At 43.1% G+C, this 16,135-nt stretch overlaps 1 protein-coding gene across 4 annotated transcripts in view; it reads right to left on the reverse strand.

Moving 5' to 3' along the window:
• Positions 1–5,459: 5,459 nt before the first annotated feature.
• The window catches only part of LOC131693378 (uncharacterized), a 49,317-nt gene continuing 38,641 nt past the window's right edge, over positions 5,460–16,135 (reverse strand). For 3 of the 4 annotated variants that reach the window (XM_058981146.1, XM_058981145.1, XM_058981144.1), the window contains exon 10: positions 5,460–6,689. In XM_058981146.1, the coding sequence (XP_058837129.1) occupies positions 5,634–6,689 (1,056 nt within the window). In that variant the 3' untranslated portion in view covers positions 5,460–5,633. Of the gene's footprint in view, positions 6,690–7,121; positions 7,383–16,135 lie in introns of those variants that run through there. The other variant, XM_058981147.1, reaches the window with a different exon arrangement.

Raw genomic sequence — 16,135 nt, forward strand, 5'->3', positions numbered from 1 at the left:
AATAAACTAGACCCCAAAGACTTCACCAAATCACAATTACTACATCTGCCGTACGGGAAACCTCATTTAACACAGAACAGAACTTTTCACTTCATCAGAACATTTATTGCTATTTACAATTGCGATTTTATTCCCATTCTTCGGTTTTCTCTATTCAAGCCTAGCTAGACGCATTTCCCTCTCGGTTTCCCTATCCTCTAGTGTGGCGATATACAGAGCATTGTGCGTGCTCTCGGCGTGGGTATTGTTTGATATCGTGCGGTGCTATTTAATTTGCAAGTTCACTGCGAGCCACGGCTGGCAAATCTGACGGTAGGGTAAGGCCGTCTAATGTGACCCCATGCGCATGGACAATCACAACATATATTTCACTCTACTCACGACCTAGGATTTACGTGGACATGATGGCGGGAGACGGCGATTCCTTCTGCTGCTGTTGCTACTGCTGACACCACGTGCGATCACCCTTGATCGGACTGGACTGACGACGATGGTCTTCACCGCCGGTTCGTGGAACTTACGCAGACGGGGTACTTCCGTCGAAACTTTCGGTCGTCACCGGAAAGCGTAGATTGCTGTTGAGGTTGCACTTGCTGTCTTCGAACGGTCCTGCCAAGGCGCGATTTGACGGACGCCGCCTTCTTCCGGCCACGTGTACCGCCGGGACCAACCTTGAGCCGAATCGTGGGGTCAAGAGCGGTCACTAACGAAGAGGTGTGATGTGTCGGACTTTCGACGGCTGCCACGAACCTGTGAAGTAAATTGCCGTCGCACGAGGACAAATCAGCACGCGCACATTTAGGGGTAACCAAAAATTACGGGTTTACCTTATATTTTTCTAGCAGCGCACACACTAGAATCGCCAAGCTACTTATTGCTATACTTTGCAATGCTTTTCTATTGGGGAGGGAAACTTATTAGCAATTTGGTGAAACAATTAAAGTCGAGTCAATTTACCACACTAAACACATCACGGCGCGAACAAAATTGAACCACTCTTGCCTCTTCCACTGAAACGATCAAAGTGGTTTATTGGGCTCTGGGAATCCTCAGAATAACCGCGATTTGGAGTGGACAATAGAGACATTTCTAATATCATATTGATCATCCCGAACTTCCCCAGTTTCATGACCGCATCTCATTTCTGCGGACGGTGTCTATCATGCACGGCTGCTGCCTGTCCAAACATTAGAGTGAAACAAAACGCTCTCCCAACAGTGCAAATATTCGTGAAATTGACCAAGGGTCGATGGCCTCTTTCGGCAGCCCAATCCCTTCCCTCACCGGCGGCATCGCTAGGCCAGCAAATTAGTAATGGGCAATTGCGAAGAACTACGGGCACTCATCAAGTGCGTATTATAGCAAGTCTCTTGATGAAGTCTCTCTCTCGCGCTACCGTAGCAACTCGATTTTGCGAACATTTCTCCATGGTTTAAATTGATAATATGGATACCATGCATAATAAACAATTTAGAACAAATAACAATTTACGCATACGTACTAATATTTACAAATCTATATACATTTAATTATTTACAATTAACGTACTCGTTACAAAACGCAACTTTTTTTAATTAATTTTTCCAATCTAGGTTTTCCTCGAATACTGCTCGTCATCGAACGAAAATCCTCAACATTCAAAGTGTTCACCCAGCGAGGACAGTTGGTGCAAGTGGCGTCGGGCTGAAGTAAAAGGAACTTTAGAAACTTTCGAACATGTCAGGATTTACGAAATCATCTATCATCTAATGATTTATTAGAAAGATGCTTAGGAGCTTACACCCAAATTAACAATGAGTCTCCGAAGAGTGTAATCTGGGCTTTAGTGCCAAAACACTTGCACAAGTTCTGGTAGGCAGATGTTCAATCTTGCGACTTATTTGGCAGTCAGCCATGGAGGTGATGGGAATTATCTTGGGGACTGAATCTGAAAGATGTGCTACTCGACTCGACGGTGGATATATCTCGTTCTGAACGCAAAGTGGGTGTCGCGGTAAAACAGGCCCGAGTTCAACAGAGAGAGCAAAATGTTCAAAATCAAGAACATTTTCGTGATGAGGAAGGTGAGCTCTGCGGACTAGCAAGTTACTACTATCGAGTTATACACCGTACTTTATCTTTAAACGCGTTTTCTCGAGAGTAGTGTTTTTAAGCGGTCAAGTAAGACTTTTCATAGAAGTACTGCTCCGATTTCAATAATTTTTTCTCTAATTGTCCAGAAAACATACTGCTATGTTTGGTCGAGAGGGATTTGCAAAATGTCAATTTATTCCATTTTTATGGCCCCTAGTAGGCTAAAAAATAACGTAAATATTGGAAATTTTCATAAATCGTTACATAACTTGTACAAATTATAAAATAAAAGAAATCCCTCTCGTCTAAACATAGCCACCATGACCATGATTATGAAGAATCTGATTACAGATTACCCAATTTGTCATAACTTTACTTAAGAGGGGCCTATGCAGTTTTAACATCAATGAAGTTTCAAGGTCGCGAGAGACTTTTCTTCTCGTCTTCAAAAGTAAAATTGAAAAGTCAAAACATATACTGCCGTTATTCGCATAATTGTCCCATGTTCTATGGGATTACTTATATACATGGGACAATTATGCTTAGAACGGCAGTATATCTTCAAAATAAAAAAAAGTTTCTAAATCCATTGAGTAGATGCTTTACAATTTATTCCCAAAAAAGTGCTCAATTTTAGGCCTCGCGAGTAGAAGACCCCCTTAAGAACACAAAACCTGTAACTAAATTAGATATGGAATTTGCGTTTCGACTACGCCTCATCGGAAGCTGACGCTAACTTAGTGACAGGACTAAGCTAGCGTTGGATTGGCGCCAGTTCCAAAAACGGAACCACTTATTTTCTTGCGGGACATCACGACTGACTAGGGGTTTGCTCAGGAATACAATAGGTGTCTGTGTCTCCGTTTATTGGAGTTAGCGTCAATCCGGCGTTAGCGACGATTCGTATGATGTAACGGACAAGTGACGAATATGTTAACAAAAACCGCGTAACAATATTAAAAATACTCGCAGAATCACACTCATTTACTATATCAGTATCTTCTATAGCATTTTCTACAGCCTCCCAGATATCATTGTTTATAGGCTCCGGTTTCGGCTCCAGTTCGGTTTTCGAAAGCTCTTTGGTTTCGTTCAGATTCCCTTTTCTGTTCCAGCAAGTAAAATTCTCTTGCAGTCTCGTTTAAACCAGTAATGTCCATAGACATAGTGGCGTATTGTGCCATACTGCTTAAGGCAAGTGCGTTTGCTTGCAGTACATGAGCCCTTCCTTCGCAACAACAGCCAACAGATTACCCGATTTGGCTATTTCAATTCTTACGTGAGTAGTGGCGCATCCTTGGCTGAAACTTCGTGCTTTTCAAGCCGTTTAGTCAATCGGACGGTCGGAAGGTTAAAGTTTGGATTTGGCATACATGTTTAACCTCTGGCTAAATCGATTTCTGCAGCTGACCTTTTTGGATTGGGTGATACCTAAAAATAACTTAAGCAATAATACTGATTGAAGTATCAAGAAGTCATACCTTTACTGTGTGATACTGCTGCCATTTCGGTGCACTTTGCAGTATGCTATAGCAGTCCATCAAAGTGAAAGGAGTCTTTTCCGTGGTTGTAAATAGTCCAATCGCTTGTTTTATGAAAGCTTCCGGAGACGCGCCAGTCTCGCAACGGCTCTCGGCTTTATTTCGTGAAGGGTGCGTAATTCAGGATTATCTGTTACATGATTTTCCTTGCAGAACTCCAGGAAACAATCGTACACCCGGTCGAATAACGTTTTCGCGCGCTGGTTAATGTTGACGTTGCGAGGTATTTAACCAAGCAGTGAAGCCTTCGGTGCGGTTGCTGCGTTGTGATGAAGGCTGCAAAATGCTGTCCTACCAGATATAACAAAGCATTAGAGCAGGTTCCCGTAAACTAGTAAAGATAAGGAAACTGAGTGTCTGCAGAGGTCCTCAAGGTGATGTGCTATCACCATGATACTCACTATTCGTTCGAACCGCTTTGGCACGAATCTAACATTCGTCGTAAACAAGAATAAGGGTATGATGCAGTTATTACATATATACCAAAAATAGTTGGACGGACCCATAAGCAGAGCCACTTACACACAATCCGCGAAAAACAATAACCAGGAACTTCTAAAAGAAATGAGATAGCTTATATTGGACTAATTAATCAAGATCTCCTCTTCCCTGGCCCAGTCCTTGATCACATAGTACCAAATTCAGTTTCATTGTTCGATTGTAAGTGAATTTGGAGCATTAAATTAGTATGTCATCATACTGTGTGATACGCTAGCTACTTGAAATTCAACAGGAACTACGTGAAATAAAAAATGAATATGTGTAAAAGGCATCCTACGAGCATACATCCGAATCTGGATTTTCAACAACCCCGATAGTATCGAACCTGAAAGAAAGACTTGAGAGAATTTCGAACACTGATATTTTTTTTTTAATTTTCAGTAGATTATTCGGATATTTAATACTATGTAACGCCATAGTATTAGAGAAAGGACAGTTTTCTACGGTTTTAATATACATTTTTTTTATTGCATTTGCACAAAGTCTTGACTGACTGCACAGCAAATATAACCAATTTCATTATGTTAATTGCTGGCGTTTTTGTTTTTTTAATATTTTTTCACTAAACACTCTCGCTACATTTATTTATATCGAACTCTCTTGTCTGTTAAAGATGTGTGCCGACCTATAGACGTCCCTTTGATAGACGAACATATACTCACTTAGTCCTATCACCCTTTTCCTACAAGCAGTGATTTAAACAGCAAGTGTCGCCTCTGTAAACATCTAGAAATTGATTATTTAATTTTGGTACTCAAATAGTTGGCTCTAATTTTCCAATCGATATCTTTCGCAAGTTGCACTCGTACCCTAATACGGACAATATTAATCAGAAACTTGAATTTTGATAGCTGCTGGCTAGATTACAACTAAGCGACATAGTGGAATTTTAAATGAATGAAATAAATAAAACTTAAGAAAAATAACAACTAGGTACGTATGGAAATAAAGTAGGAGTTTGTTTTGAGAGCAACGCGATGTACAACGATTTCAAATTGTCGAAGTCGTTCTATCGCGAACGGTGAATAGAACTTCAAAACGGCAGAAGATTGCAACACGAAATTTTACCCTGTTTGCGCATTAGTCAATATTTCCCGTTTCTATACACTTTCTAGCACTAGCACCAACTACAAACAAGTCTCGACAAACATATGATTAACTAATTAATTCCGGACAAACCGTAATTCGCCAAGTTTTCTTTTTCATTAACTGATGTGAGCTGTGTTCGGCTATTTACGGGTTCAACGAGAATGTTGACAGTTGGCTTTTACACCGTAATCATATGCTTGTCGAGAAGTCTTCCCAAATGCATCCGAAATTTCTACTAGAACAACCCATACGGTATTTGTTTCAGTACGTCTGTACCTTTTATTTACTCTCGAGAATTTACTTTCACGACAAACCATTCCAAAACATTTTTCTCTTTGCATTCCATTCTAAACAAAAAACAAAACACTCATATAAAAATTCATAAATAAAAAAAACACTTTTCTAATCACAACGGCCAAACAGTCGTACTTAGGTAAGCGCCGGCCGGATACGGGTTTTCTTTCGCTTCAGGTTCGAATCAGTCTTGAGCGAACGTTTCTTTTTCAGCAGTTTGCCTCCGTCGCTAGATTTGGACGATTTTCCCAACTTCGACTGCTGCTTGGCGGATGTTGCTTTACTAAACTTACTAAACCGACCCTCCTTACCGACTTCTTTTTCGCCTCCCGATGTGGAACCACCCGCTAAAAGCCCTATACTAATCGGGCCGCTACCAACTGAACCGGGTGATTGAGGCAGCAGTTCGCTGGATGCTGCTAAACCAGTGGATCCTGCCTGACTGTATGTTGATAGAAGCTTTGTTAGTACTGCAGCACCGGTAGTGGTCGTCGGGAGTGAATAAGAGCAGCAAGGCATCGCATCCGAACTATCGTCACAGTCGAGACAATCTTCGAGTAGTTTCGATTCGGATTTGATTTTCTTGGATAGAGGCAGCTCTCCAAGTGACGGTGGGCTAGTCAGGAAGTTTGGCAGTGATGTTGCAGACAGACTAGTCTTAAAGCACAAATCAAACCCATCACCGGCAGTTCCATGTTGGTGGGGTGGCGAAACTTTAATTTTTTTACGAGGCACTTGATGTTGCTCCTTGCTGCGAATCATTTCCTGTAGCTTTTTACCACCCGCAATAACTGCACCTGCTACGGCAGATTCGCATAGAATCTTGTTCTTCTTGATGGCATCTTTCTTACCGAAGCTTTTTGTACCAACCCCAGCACCTTTGCGAGAAATCTTACCCGTGTGGGTCTTCAGTGAACCACCCTTCAAAAATTGTCGTCCACCACTGGAAGTGGCCGAACAGCAGGCAGATGAATTTCCATTCCCTCCCAGTGGTTCACCGGTGCTACTGATAACAACTTTGCCGTTACCATTTCCAGCACCACCAGCTCCGGTCGGGCTAACACCTCCTCCTCCCGCCAAGGATCCGGACTGAGAGCCACCTATATTCTCCCACTGGATAGCGTTCTCTTTCGCTATATCCATCGAGCTAGATGACTGGTTGTTAATCCGTTTGGAATGTAGCTTCGGAACCTGCAATGGAACGGCGTGGAAGAAAAGAAACATATGCGAACGTCGCTGCTTTTAAAACGTCGTGTGTTTTGTTTCGGTAATATGGTCTGAAAGTGTTATGCACATCAACAACAACCCGGAAGATAATAGGTGAAACCTGCCAACTTAGTCACACATTAGTGAAGGAATACGTTTTTATATAACTAGAAGTGACAATGAGAGCCTCTCAATTAGTACGGCGCCACTACAAAACTTTTCAATAAGTCAACCTTGTCCATACTCAAATAGTGCAATGAAGCGGTTGTTATTAAAAACAAATGCGATATTACCGTCAGTAAAGATAAAAAAGAGAGGCTTTCATTGTTGCTTAGTTCTATTTGAAAAAAAAAAAAGTATACTTAATTAAAAAAAAGAAATGTAGAAGGAATAAATATAAAAGATATTACGATTAAATAATAAGTGGGGCTGCAAATTAGAGTAAAAAGCATAGAAAGAAACAATCGAATACATATTTTTTATTTGTAATACTTCGTGATTTTCCTAAACTTTACACCATGTTTACAATTTGCTATAAAATATATATACACAAACCACAGGCTTCATGCAGGATTTTACCTCACATTACTATAAGAGTTTTCATTCTTCGGCTTGAGAGACAGATTTCTAGGCATTTTTCTTTCATTCGACCCAAGGGTAATTTATAACATCACCAAACTACAAAAAGAGATTAAATAATTAGCACAGAACGCAATCCAGATGACGCAGTAACCTCTAACAATAAACGAATGAGGTGTAACGATGCAGATGCTAACAAATCAGGCGGATTGTATTTAAAAAAAACAAAACAAGTAAGGTGTAATCCTATTTACAAAAACCGGAGAATTGAGTTATGATTTATATATTCGTTGTTCTTCTGTTACATATGTCGAATCAAATATACGTAAATGTATGATAAATTTAGTTTCTATGAGACGAAATCTATGGGATATATGCATAAATGTGTTCAGCGCTTAAACATATACACCATTGAATAGACAGACAATTTATAAAACAAAACAAAAAAATTAATTTTTTGTAGTTTAGAGAACGTATAGCAACTCAGTGTTGTCCTGTCAGTCGTAACATACGCGATACGAGAGAACGTAGCCATCGTTTTACAGTGTGGCAGTAAAACTCAATTCCAGTTTTCGTTGCGCTCAAACACGAGTATTACTCCATTTTCAGGCAATTTTGGTTATTATGCTAGTTTGTAGAAACTTAACGAAGATATCGAAGCCAATTTATACGCATTCTATCAATTGTAAGACGAAAAATCAATGAAATAGTACGTCAACTTCCCTAATAGAGCCAAAAAAAGGCTGATTACCCTATGTAATGACGATGACTCAGTTGAAGTTCGGCTGCACTATCTGGCACCGTGTACTACTTACTATTATTGGAAACACTTCTTCCCCAAATTTCCAAAGGAGTTCGTGTGGTGAGACTGGTAAAGTATATTCCTTCTTATCTGACCATCCCAAGCATTCTTGATGACATTATTTACAATTAGAAAATGCTGTTATCCTACCCAAATCATTGAACTGATCAGTGTTGTATAAAGCTGACAAACCTTCGGTTAGAAATCAAGAAAAAATCTACAATTGCAATTAAAACCAACGTACGTCGATGAATCAGAGTGATTCTTTGTGTAAGTAGGGGTTTGCCCACTACTCGGGTTCTGGTTTGCCCGGCGAACCCTTCTTTTCAGGGCGGCCTAGGTGCCTCTACAGAATTTCGGATTTTCGTAACAACAAAAAAAGTAAACAAACAAATGAATTAAATTTACCGTGTTTATTTCTCTTCTACTCTCCACTGCTGCTGATGCGGAATCCCAATGCTGCTGGTGAAGGGAAGGCGGGCGGTTTCCTTCCGGCAGGCCGGGACAACAACGGCCGCGTACTTGTCCGGGTTCCGTTGGCTGCTCCGGCAGCGGTCCTTTACGGTTAGCTAGGGAGGTGAGCTTGGCTCCTTTGTTGGAACCTCCCTAGCGACGTTGGCGAACTATCGCCGGATCAACTTGCTCGCCGCAAGCTATCCCGGAAGTCACCGCAGTGCACTTCCCAGGGGGAACCTTTGTCCACCCTGCTTCGTTCTCCTTGGCTATTATCTATAGAGGAGAGCTAGGCTCGTTCGACTTATCCTCTATAGCGAGAACGGTCGGTGTTCGGTTCCTTGGGTTTTAGCCGGGGACGCGAGAATGCTCCTTTACGGTTAGCTGTCCCACTTCGGCGAACCAACACCACTCACTTCACTAGTGCCCGAACCACGGGCCGGCACTATTCGACGGTTTTATATCGCCGTCACACGCGCGCACTGAATCCTTCCTTCTAGTGGCGGGGAACTGTCCCGAAAAAGACAAAAATTATCTGGACGTCTGTTTGATGCCGTGGTCCGTCACTTTCTCACTCGATGGCCGCCTTCCGCACTCCACTATCACCAACACCAAAAAAACGCACATCCCGCATAGCTGTCATCGCTATGGTACAGCATAGTCCGCACACTTTTCGCAGCGAGAGGAGAGCGGTTACCTGACTAAACCCTATGTTATTAATATACAAATATTTAACAAAAATTACTACACCTATCTGATCTAACAAAATCGTTCACAAACAAAAATATAAACAAAATTTAACGTAAAAAGCGAACGATCATATGGAACAGTGGTGAGCATAATTTTACGTAAACAATACACTCTACGGAGTGTATACGTAAAAAAGGTATATTTCCACCCAGTGCTAAATTGTTACCCTGACGGGTTACAATCTCGCCCACACCGGGTGGAAAAAAATTGGCAACAATTTTTTTCTAACCTAACACCTAATACCGATACAATAATAATGAACGAAATGAATAAATAAATAAATAAACAAAGAAAAACTAACTACACCTAATCATTTATTCCGCAATTTATAAATTTTCATCTCAAAAAAATAATCGACCGGATGTCCTCATTGGTGAAAAGTTTGCCTGTGTTGGGTCTGATAATACTGACAGCATACGCGAAGCGAGAGGCTATCAGCCACTGCCATCATTCGGCTATGGGTTGAATTCTAAATCCAATCCGAAAACAAGATCGGTAACAACTCGAAATTCCCAAAATTCTGCAAGTGGCATTGACAATTTTCAATGTTCCAACTTGCAGGGGAACGGTTGTCGACATTATTTTGTTCGTTTTTTTTTTCGACTGTCCAGAAATGCCTCGTGTTCTTACGGTACCAGTACTACACGCCTGTGTTGGGGTTTCTATCCAAATACATTCATACAATTATCCCATTCATTCATCCTCAATCACTGGCCTACTCGATCATTCACATTCCGATAAGTACTTCGAATTGACCCCAAAACAATTTTATCTAATCATTCACTCGAACATTCATTCACTCTGTTCGATTCCACACTCATACATTCACACATACAATACCGCTTAACACGTCATCGTTTCTTCCACTCACAGACATTCCGGACAAAAAGTTTGTATATTCGTCCCTTTTCGCCTCAAAACGCTTCGTACATAGCAAAAGAAACGTTTGAGAGGGACCAAAGAATGTCTTTCGCATAATTTAAAAATATCAAAATGATTCCCGCTGGAATCAAACGAACCATCCCAGGTTTAACCACAAAACCCAAAATTATGCGAAATAAAATTTTATTATTCGATTCGAAATCGAAGACGCGATGCGCTGTTTAACCCACATCCCTCTAACACCCATACCATCCTGATCCGAATCAGGCTACACCTGCATGATGCATAACCTTGGTGCGAACATCGGGGAATGTCAAAATTGATGATGCATTCAAAAATTGTAAATAAAAACAAAACAGTTCGCGAAATCGGCGTTCGCACTGTTTTTATTCGCGATTTTATACCGTTTCCGCGAGTCTTCGGTATTTATTGCGGTCGGGAATTAGACGCGTGTATTTATTTGTGTCCCTATCGAAGAAGGGATAAGTGAATAGGCTTTTTTGTGTCCCAAACAAGGGAAAATAACAGGATTTAGTGCACCCGTAGGTGCGAGTGTTTCCCACGAAGAGGGATTTTGGAAAAATTTCATGTTGCCGAACACGGCAGAAAGTGTATTTAGGTGCGTTCGGGGACCACGGTGTAACATTTGTGTTTATTGAAGTGGATAATTCCATCCTTCCGTGGCCAAGACGGGTCCCCGACCATACATTAAGTGAGATAATTTGATTACCTCACTGCGTGAGTGGGGCGCTAAAGAACTTTGTTTCTGTTTGCCGAACACGGCAGGTAGTGTGTTTAGATGCGTCCGGTGCCCGGGAGAACGGCACGGTATAAGATTAGTGGTTTTTTTAGTGGAGTATTCCACCCTACCGTAGTCGTCACCGGGGCCGGAGCATATATTTCGAGCGAGTGTTTGTTTACCACACTGCGCGAGTGTGGCTCAAAATAAGTGCATGAAGCTAATGAAGAAGCTTCCCGCGGCAGAGTTGGTCTTCCACAAATAAAATAGAGAAGACGGAGAAATGTTTGTTTTTTTTTTTATTCGGACTAAAGTCCGTGTTGTTATTGTCGGGAACTGACGGCTGCTTTTGGAAAACTCCCAAGTGAGTACATAGTGAGCATACCGTCAGTCCACAGACGGCACGGAAAAGTTTTTATGCTGGTTTAAGGAGATTTGCTGGCCAAACTCCGAGGTTTTTACCTGCTAAATCCTCCAGCTCGTAGGAGGATACACCCTTTTTTGAGACAATTTTAGCCGGTAAGTATTGTGATCCAAGTTTAGCATTGTACGACTCGAGTGCATTCGACAACTTCATGTTTCGACGGTACACCATTTGTCCCGTTTCAAAAGGTTTGGAGAACTTTCGATGACGCAAGTTGTACTGACGTCGAATGCCCTCGCTTGCCTTTGCCAAATGTTTGATCACAATCTCCCGGATTTTGTCTATCTGTTGGTGTCTTGTTTCTAGGTCACCCTCACCGGAAATCCTGCTGAAGTTATCGGCAGATGCCATTTCACACCCGTGTATAATGAAATGAGGACTAAACCCAGTGGAGGAATGAACGGTAGTATTTAGGATGCGCTCCACATCGGTGATGTGGACATCCCAGTTGCGCTGCTCGGTTCGAGCATATGCCCGGATTGCGGTGTTTATCGAGCGATTTGTTCGCTCCACTGGGTTAGCCTGCGAATGATAGCGCGAATTCAGCCAATGTTTGACGTTGGTTTCTTTTATGAATTGACTGAACTCCTTCGAGGTGAAAGTGGAGGCATTGTCGCTTAGCAGAATTTCCGGGCTACCATGGCGATTGAACCACTGTTCGCGTAGTATCGTACAGAGTGATGTACTCGCGATTTTGCGAACGGGGGTTAACATGACGTACTTGCTGAAGACGTCGAGGACGACAAGCAAGTGTTGATTGCCACGTTTGCTTTTTGGAAGAGGACCAATATAGTCCACAGAAACCATTCGCCATGGTGCATTAGTCGCACGCGACTGACCCATTTCGGGCTGGACTGGGACGAAAGGAGCTTTGATTTCCTTGCACGTCCCACTTCAGATCCCATACGAGGCCAGTAATATCGTAACTGCACTTCGTGGATCGTTTTATCGTATCCCACGTGAAGCAAATTTTCGTGGGTACGTTGAATCAAATCTTGACGGAACTCGGGTGCTGGGACGAGTTTCCAACTGAACCGCGAGTCGCACGGAACAACTTTCGAGTTTACATACTTGAAAAGTTGATCATTTTCTACTTTGAAGTCGGCATAGTCGTCAGGATTTTGGATAACTTTGGACTTCATGGAACAGTACCAGTCTGAGGTGGACAAAGCGGAAACGGCTGCTATGGCCCGGGATAACGCATCTGGAACGACATTGTCCTTGCCTTTCCGGTGCTCAATAGACATGTCGTAGAGTTGCAATTCTAAACTCCAACGACTCAAACGTGAACTGGTTTTCCATTTAGTCTTCAGTATCCATGTAATCGCTGACGAATCAGTGACCAGTCGAAAATGATAACCTTCCAAGTAACCTCGAAAGTGTTCAACCGCCATTATCACCGCCAGACCTTCCTTTTCAGTTGCATGATAGTTCCTTTGGGGAGTGGTCAGTTTGTGCGAAAAGTAAGCAACTACTTTCTCACCCTCGGGATACTCCTGCACCAGAACAGCAGCGACTGCTACGTCACTAGCGTCTGTCTGAAGAATGAATTCTTTGGAGAAGTCTGGTGGGACTAAAACTGGAGGAGTGACTAGAAGTTCCTTAATTTTAAGGAACGCGAGTTCTGCCTCGGAGTTCCAAACTAAGCTCTTGGTTTTCGTTTTGAGCAGATCGGTCAAGGGAGCAGTGACCTCACTGAACCGATCAATGAAACGGCGGTAATAACCGCACATCCCGAGGAAACGACGAAGTTTCGTCACGGTAACCGGTCTCTCGTAGTCGAGAATCGGCTGAATTTTGTCAGGATTGACCTTGAGTCCGTCCCGATTCAACAAATAACCAAGAAACTTTAGTTCGGGGACTCCAAAACGGGATTTTTCCAAATTGATGGTTAGATTGGCTCTTGCTAGACAATCGGCCACTGCTTTGAGCAACTGTATGTGATGCTCGAACGTTTCGCTTACCACGATGATGTCATCTAGGTAGACGAAAACGTAAGGTTCCCATTTACCTCGTCCTAGAACCTGGTCCATCAGTCGCGCCAGAGTAGCGGGGCTGTTGACGAGACCAAATGGTAGACGGGTAAATTGGAACATACCCCTGCCGGGAACACTGAAAGCGGTATATTTGCGACTATCCTTAGCCAGGGGTACCTGGAGAAAGGCCTCCTTCAAGTCTATGGTAGACAGGTACTTCGCCTTGGGTAAGCCGCCCAATATTCGCCCAGGGTGGGGCAGAGGGTATGCATCTCGTACAGTACGCTCATTGAGAGGCCTAGCGTCTAGACAAAGGCGAATTGAGTCGTCTGGTTTCGTGACCGCCACAATATTAAGCGACCAATCCGAATCAGACTCCTCGATAATTCCCATAGACCGCCATCGGTCAACTTCTTCCCAGACCTTAGACAGTTTCTTTGGGCTCATGTGATAAGGATATCGGCAAACGGGTGCCGCACCTTGGAATTCATCTTTGATGACAATCCTGTGCTCTGTGAATGAGGTTGGGCTTAGCTTTCCGGGCTCTACTGCCTGGAAACACTTCTTTACTTCTTCTACGCGCGCTAACTGTTCCGAAGTGAGTATCGACTCACGCGGTACTTCATCTTCTTCGTCGTCTTCCGATTCCTGACCTGAGTTCAACAGAGCACAGTTTTGTATCTCAGGAGAAATCCCAAAGGCGCGCCAAAAGTCCATACCTAGAATGGAGTTGACGGTCAGATGCTCTACTACAAGAGTGCATAGGACCTTTGTCAAATTTTGAAAAGTATACGGGAGATACGCTTGTCCAATGATTGGTAAGGATTGACCATTTGCAGAACGTAGTTCGAATGGTCGTTCCAAACTTTTCAAGGGACTTTTCGAAAACTTTCGGTATAGCTTTTTAGTCATAATCGTGGCGTTACTACCACTGTCGAGCAAGGCTTTGAAGGATTTGCCGTACACAGCGACTATTGCAAATGGACGGTTATCGAACGGGTCGTCAAGGACGATGGTTTCGACAGACAACGAATTATCATAGTCCTCATCACGAGCCGGTCGAAAACTGTCGTAAATCTGGGGATGGATTGTTAGTTGTTCTTTGGAGCGCTGCTTTACTGCCAACTGCGACTTCAGTTGGTTCTGATCCCGTTTTTTAGGCAGTAAGGGCAACGAGAAACATCAAAACCTTTAAACGCACACACGATGCAGAAGACCCGCTTTGGTTTCCGACATTCCTCATGTTCGTGTCCTTTGTCTCCACAATTGTAGCAGACGCCGAGCACGGGAGGACGATGCTTTTCCACCAAATATTCCAGACACATTATAGGTTTCTGCGGTGGTTCGATTGGTTTTTGATTGTTTCCTTCGAGATTCTTGCCGTCCTGATTCCCTTGCTGTTTCTTTTTCTGGTTGTCAGGAGGCTTGCTTGAATCAAGACCTGCCGGTTTGGCATTCTTGTTCCAAAACGTTTTGGATTTTGCGTTGCCGTTATTCTGTCCACCTCCCTTTTGGTTTTGATTATTTTGTTTTTGTTTGTTTTGTGGTGGATTATCAGAATAAGCAGCAACTTCCCGAGAAGAACCGAAAACTTTCTGATAAATCGGCGTCTTGGAGGCGTCGATCGATTTACCAAGACTCATCAATTCTGAAAGCGTGTTCACTGGCCTGAGAATCAGCATTTGTTTATAATCGGCTTTCAGGTTCCGCTTGAGCACGTCGAGTTTTTCGCTCGGTGCCATTGGAACCGTCATAGCACGAAATATTTTTTCCATTTCCAGGAAGTATTCCTGGAAAGATTCGTTACGCATCTGCCGGCGCTGGAGAGCCTTCATTTTGAGCGTAGCATCAAGTTCAGGATGTACGAAATTTACCTTGAGCTCGCAAACAAGATGGTTCCAGTTAAACAACCGGTTTTGCGCACGCATAGCCTGATACCAGGTCAAAGCATTGCCAGTGAACAGATGCATCGCAGAATTGAAAAGTTCTTCTTCGCACATTTGTTCACACGCAGCGTAATTTGCTACGGTGTCCAAAAACTCATTAAGTCCAGTTCCTTCATCAGTTCCAGCATACTTCCGAATCTTCCAATCAGCGACGCGTTGCGGGTTTCGCGAGTAATTCCTGGGGGCCACCATCGATCCGTTTCCCGCATGGGTGGATATCGAAAAGTTCGGATATGATGGTCCCGCCAGCTGTTCGGTCAATTCAGGAACGTAAGGCTGGTTCTGAGTTTGGTACGGGGCTGTGAATCCAGTATTCTGTTTCGGTTTCTCGATAGGAAGTGATGGACATAGATTTTGTTGACCCGAGAATCCTCGCTTCAACACAAATTGATCGGGACTGGGCGCCAGTGTTGGGCGAGGAATCTCTGGTGCATCAAATGAATCGGGTACGTCCATCAAACGCAAATCTTCCAGATCGGTCTGCAGATCCATCTCGGGAGCACTTTCCTTCTGATGTACTAGTGCCCGAAGTTCACTGACGGATTCACGAAGTGAGACAACTTCTTGAACCGTCTTTCTCAAAACTGACGAAATTGTTGTCAGTGAAGCAATCCCACCCATTAGCGTTTCGGTAGCTTTTGAAAAAGCATCAGACCCCTGAGACGCTAGGGCTCTATTATCGTCGGATTGCTGTCGCAATTGTCGAATCTCGTCCCTCATCTCGCACAAGACACGCAACAGGTCGTCTCCTACGAGCTGTTTAGAAAGAGATCCTTCGTTATCGGAAGGATTGGATCCCTGTGGAATTGCAGGTACGTATGTACTCAGCAAATCTCCCAAAATTTCTCCATCCTCCCCTTCTTGGTTGTCGGGAGGAAGT

Source organism: Topomyia yanbarensis, chromosome 3 (genome assembly GCF_030247195.1).
Source record: "Topomyia yanbarensis strain Yona2022 chromosome 3, ASM3024719v1, whole genome shotgun sequence".
Lineage (NCBI taxonomy): Eukaryota > Metazoa > Arthropoda > Insecta > Diptera > Culicidae > Topomyia > Topomyia yanbarensis.